Source organism: Leucoraja erinacea, unplaced genomic scaffold (genome assembly GCF_028641065.1).
Source record: "Leucoraja erinacea ecotype New England unplaced genomic scaffold, Leri_hhj_1 Leri_699S, whole genome shotgun sequence".
Lineage (NCBI taxonomy): Eukaryota > Metazoa > Chordata > Chondrichthyes > Rajiformes > Rajidae > Leucoraja > Leucoraja erinaceus.
Genome location: NW_026576618.1, coordinates 5787 through 11772, shown reverse-complemented (window position 1 = coordinate 11772; position 5986 = coordinate 5787). Strand labels below are relative to the sequence as shown.

The window sequence follows — 5986 nt, the reverse complement described above, 5'->3', positions numbered from 1 at the left end:
TTCATAATGAAATACCCAACAATTGAAACAGCAGATATTATTTCACTTTGCAATGACTTCAATTACATTCTCATTCTGAGACTTGATGTCTTCATCAATGTTTTAGGCTGCGGTCAATAAAGGAACAGGCAGATTTAAAGAGCGCTTGCCGTGTGGAATTAACTGGGTTGTGCCAGGAAGATGGTTTATTGTCCTTCGGCCCACCGAGTCCGTACCGGCCAGCGATCCCCGTACACTAATACTATCCCCCAACGCAGCGACTACAGGTGCTGTCTGTACAGAGTTTGTACAAAGTTCTCCCCGTGACTCAGTGAGTTTTCTCCGGGCGCTCTGGTTTCCTCCCACACTCCAAAAGATGAGGCCTGTCAGTTCTGTACATTAACCCTAGGGTGTAGGATAGTACTAGTGCACAGCTGATCAATGGTTGGTATGGATTTGTTGGGCCGAAGGGCCTGTTTCCACGCTGTATCTCTAAAACACATTTGCATCCTAGACACTAATTAACACCAGCTCCTAGTGTGTAGGGAGTGGATGGGGAAGTGGGTTAAGATAGAATCAGTGTGAATGGGTGATCAAATATCCATGTGGACTTGCTGAGTCTCAGGGCCAATTTCCATGCTATATTTGTACCTTAAAACTTATACCTCATTGCTTTGTTAGTTTGTTTTATTTAGGTTTAAGATCCTGGTTGGATAAGATCTTAAGCAGAATTAGGCCATTCAGCCCATTGTGTGTGTTCCACTATTCCATTATGGGTGATCTATTTTGGGTGAGCATTAGTGAGCACAGCTTAGAGGTGAGAGGGGCAAAGTTGAGAGGAGATGTGTGGGGCGATTTTTTTACACAGAGTGGTGGGTGCCTGGAACACACTGCCAGGGATGGTGGTGGTGGAGGATTTATTCCAAACAAATGGACTCTGTAATTTACGGACTGTTCCCAGGGACGCATTCAGAGACTGACATCGAGTGCTGCTGGAAGGTCATCAACTCAGTGAAAGACGGCCTTTGGCCTGCCTGAGCGTTGTTGACCACCCAGCGGAGCGAGATGTCCGTCGGGGAATGTTGCCGACTGGCCCGCTGTAGACTGCAGGAGTAGGTGCTGAGGGACACACTGAAGCTCGCTGTAGCCAACGCCAAGGCTCGGAGGGGGAGGACCACAGTCTGGGGTCCTTCCACTGCTGGACATGGGGGGCACGGTGTGGTGGAGACGCCCCTCAAAATAAGGGAAGGGATTCCACGCCAAGGGGCCACATGAGTGGCAAGTGTGGGGGGGGGGGGTAAATTTGTGTCATTTGTGTAAACATTATTGAATGTCTGCATAGCCTCCGAGAATGGCGTATGGAGTCTTGTAAGGATCATGTATTGGATATATTTATTTCTCGACTAAAGTCTATTTTGAATTTTTTTTACAAAGGATAGTGGTGGAGGCAGATACGATCGAGGCATTGAAGAGGTTTTAGATTGGTTTACAGATATGCAGGGAGCGGAAGGGAATAGATAGTGTTCAGACAGATGAGATTAGTTTATCTTGGATCATGTTTGGCACAGACATTGTGGGCTGAAAGACCTGTTTCCGTGCTGCACCCTTCTATTGTTCATCTGGACGAGGGAATTGAAGGCAATATCTCCAAGTTTGCGGATGACACTAAGCTGGGGGGCGGTGTTAGCTGTGAGGAGGATGCTAGGAGGCTGCAAGGTGACTTGGATAGGCTGGGTGAGTGGGCAAATGCATGGCAGATGCAGTATAATGTGGATAAATGTGAGGTTATCCACTTTGGTGGCAAAAACGGGAAAGTAGATTATTATCTGAATGGTGGCCGATTAGGAAAAAGGGAAGATACAACGAGACCTGGGTGTCATGGTACACCAGTCATTGAAAGTAGGCATGCAGGTGCAGCAGGCAGTGAAGAAAGCAAATGGTTTGTTAGCGTTCATAGCAAAAAGGATTTGAATATAGGAGTAGGGAGGTTCTACTGCAGTTGTACAGGGTCTTGGTGAGACCACACTTGGAGTATTGCGTACAGTTTTGGTCTCCTAATCTGAGGAAAGACATTCTTGCCATAGAGGGTGTACAGAGAAGGTTCACCAGACTGATTCCTGGGATGTCAGGATTTTCATATGAAGAAAGACTGGATAGACTCGGTTTGTACTCGCTAGAATTTAGAAGATTGAGGGAGGATCTTATAGAAACTTACAAAATTCTTAAGGGGTTGGACAGGCTAGATGCAGGAAGATTGTTCCCGATGTTGGGGAAGTCCAGAACAAGGGGTCACAGTTTAAGGATAAGGGGGAAATCTTTTAGGACCGAGATGTGAAAAACATTTTTCACACAGAGAGTGGTGAATCTCTGGAATTCTCTCCCGCAGAAGGTAGTCGAGACCAGTTCATTGGCTATATTTAAGAGGGAGTTAGATGTGGCCCTTGTGGCTAAAGGGATCAGGGGATATGGAGAGAAGGCAGGTACAGGATACTGAGTTGGATGATCAGCCATGATCATATTGAATGGCAGTGCAGGCTCGAAGGGCCGAATGGCCTACTCCTGCACCTATTTTCTATGTTTCTATGTTTCTATGTTCTATCATAATATGGCTTGCTATGCAACAACAAAATGCATAAAATCCCACTTAGTACATTCAAGAGTTTGACTTTACGCCTTAAATCATCGCGCGGCGCGGCTTAAAATTGGCCGCGAGATCTACCGTCGCCCGGCGGGGGCTTCAACATCGAGATCCTCAATCGCCTCGACACAGCAGTTTGACTGCCTGACTGCGGGAAAAGAAGCAGGGAAGATGTGACTTTTTGCCTTCCAGCACAGTGAGGAGATGGTGCCTGGAGATTCACTGTACTGGATGTTTGTGTTAAATTGTGTTAATTGTGTGTTTTGTTGCTTTTTACCGTCATGGCTGCATGGTACAAAATTTTGTTCAAATTTGTTTGAAATTCAATTCAATTAATTCAATGTTTTAGAGTAGACACAAGGAACTGCAGATGCTGGAAGCTTACATGCTACACAAAGTGCTGGAGTAACTCAACGGGACAGGCAGCATCTCTGGAGAGAAGGAATGGGTGATGTTTTCGGGTCGAGACCCTTCTTCAGACTGAGAGTCAGAGGAGAGGGAAACTGGAGGCATGAAAAAGGTAGACAAATCAGAGCTGGCAACCACAGCCTTTAGAGTTACTGCAACAATTTGTGGATGATTTTATACGCCGTAAATCTGTTTTGCTTGATTTGTGAAATAGTGTACGCACACGAGAAATGGCTAGCGAGGTTAAACGAGTTATTGAAAGCAGTTTTTATTCTGTAGAAACATCATAGCATCATCAAAGCCCTTGTGATACAGAGACTCCATCCTCTCGCGACTGGGTGGGAACAAGGCGTGACTGAGGCGGACAAAATTTGCAACGGAGAACTGCAGACAAAATGGGGGGTGGGGGTGGGGGGTGGGGGGTGGGGGGTGGGGGGGTGGGGGAAGGAAAAAGGCAGAGGAGTTATTAAGAGATTACATATTGTTAAAATGCACTGTTTAGTTTCAGTTTTAGAGATAAAGCATAAAGCGCAGAAACAGGCCCTTCGGCCCATCGAGCCCACAGCGACCCTTAGCGATTCTACACACACTAGGGACAATTTACAATTTTAGTTTAATTTAGCGATACACAGCGGAAACAGGCCGTTCGTCCCACCGGGTCACAGATACATAGAAAATAGGTGCAGGTGTAGGCCATTCGGCCCTTCGAGCCAGCACCGCCATTCAATGTGATCATGACTGATCATCCACAATCAGTACCCAGTTCCTGCCTTCTCCCCCTATCCCTTGATTCCGTTAGCCCGAAGAGCTCTCTTTTGAAAGCAACCAGGGAATTGGCCTCCACTGCCTTCTGAGGCAGAGAATTCCACTGATTCATTACTCTCTGGGTGAAAACTTTTTTTCTCATCTCCGTTCTAAATGGCCCACCCCTAATTCTTAAACTGTGGCCCCTGGATCTGGATTCCCCCAACATTGGAAACATGTTTCCTGCCTCTAGCGTGTCCAATCCCTTAATAATCCTATATGTTTCAATAAGATTCCCTCTCATCCTTCTAAACTTCAGAGTGTACAAGCCCAGCAGCACACAAAACTCCAGGTGTGGTCTCACTAGGGCCCTGTACAACTGCAGAAGGACCTCTTTGCTCCTATACTCAACTCCTCTCAACTCAGCTCAGGAGCTGGCTTTACCTCCATGAACATTGGAGTCGTACAGCAAGGAAAGAGACCCTTCGGCCCACCAAGTCCATACCAACCATCTAGCACCCATGTTTACACTAATGCCACCCCAAACACTTTACTTTCTGCCCCCAGATTCTTCCACCCACTGGCACTTGGGGCAATGAATTTACTTACCTGCATAACAGGGATATGGGAATTGTGCGTGCATTTATTTAAATATTTTTTCAATAAATAGCACTGAGCAGCACAAAGCCTCAAAACTCTTTTGACACCAATTTGAGATGGAAAAATCCAAATGCCCGATTCTGAGCTGAAGAGTGTCTGATAAATGACCCAACCCCAAATTATTTTTTAAAAAGACACAAAGTGCTGGAGAAACTCAGTGGGCCATGCAGCATCTCTGGAGATCATGGGCAGGTGACGTTTCAGGTCGGCACGCTTCCTCAGGCCCGGAACGTCGCCAATCCATGTTTTCCAGGAATGCTGCCTGACCTGCTGGGTTACTCCAGCACTTTGTGCTTTACCCAAGATCCCAGCATCTGCAGTTCCTTTTGTCTCGCAGAGATTAGTTTATTTTGGCATTATACACGGCACGTACATTGTGGGCTGAAGGGCCTGTTCCTGTGCTGCACTGTTGGTTCAATGTCCTATGTTAAATCAGAGCCCAGCTCAGAATCTAGACAACAGTCTGTTGTATAACTGCATCAAATGTGCAGTTGTGTTGGTGGATATGACCTTCTTAAAAAATAACCACATGGTGTGGAGATGCGTACATTTGAACCGCATAAAATATTTATATCAGTATTTGAGATAAGGAAACTTCTCTTTTTCTTCAGTATCTGAGCAGTGAATTCACACTGAACAGTACAGCCATAGTTCATAGAGTGATACAGCGTGGAAACAGGCCCTTCGGCCCAACTTGCCCACACCGGCCTACTAATCCCAGCTATACTAGTTCCACCTACACGCGTTTGTTCCATATCCCTCCATAACTGTCCTATCCATGTACCTGCGTAACTGTTTCTTAAATGTTGGGATAGTCCCAGCCTCAACCACCTCCTCTGGCAGCTTGTTCCACATACCCACCACCCTCTGTGTGAAAACGTTACCCTTCAGATTCCTATTAAATCTTTTCCCCTTCACCTTAAACCTAGATCATCTGGTCCTCGATTCCCCTACTCTGGGCAAGAGACTCTGTGCATCTACCTAATTTATTCCTCTCATGATTTTATACACCTCTAGAAGATCACCCCTCATCCTCCTGCGCTCCAAGGAATAGAGTCCCAGCCTACTCAACCTCTCTCTGTAGCTCAGACCCTCGAGTCCTGGCAACATCCTGGTAAATCTCAACATTGACACCATTCCAGTACTCACGATGAAATCTTGCTTTGCAATGGAGATGTAGAAATTGTTTTGGTCACTATCTTGAGGGCAGATGTCCAATCTGCCGCTGAAGGGTGACACAGTCAACGTTCTTCCATCAGACAAGATGGGAAGTCTGTTTGTCAATCCGCCATCAATCCAAGACTGATATAAAAATCACAGAAGAAACCGAGATTAATCCGGACGCACAAAAAGACGAGATGAAAAGACATGTAAACATAATTAGAAACCGTCACGGTGTCTGAACCTCTGCTTAAGGGCCTGTCCCACTGTGGCGACCTAATCCGCCAGTTCTAGCGAGTTTGCCCTCGACATACTCGCAGCATGGTCGACACGAGGTCGTAGGATGTCTTTGTAACTCTCCTTCATGCTCGAGGGTGGTCCCCGCGTACTCGAGGC

General features: G+C 46.4%; 1 protein-coding gene across 1 annotated transcript; it reads right to left on the bottom strand.

Moving 5' to 3' along the window:
* Nucleotides 1-2008: 2008 nt before the first annotated feature.
* On the bottom strand, nt 2009-5743 carry LOC129694507 (patatin-like phospholipase domain-containing protein 4; the record flags this gene model as incomplete). Its single annotated transcript, XM_055631224.1, has 2 exons — nt 2009-3409; nt 5579-5743. Coding segments are annotated over 2 exons (297 nt in total), but the record flags the coding sequence as incomplete, so codon positions are not given.
* Between the last annotated feature and the right edge of the window lie 243 nt (nt 5744-5986).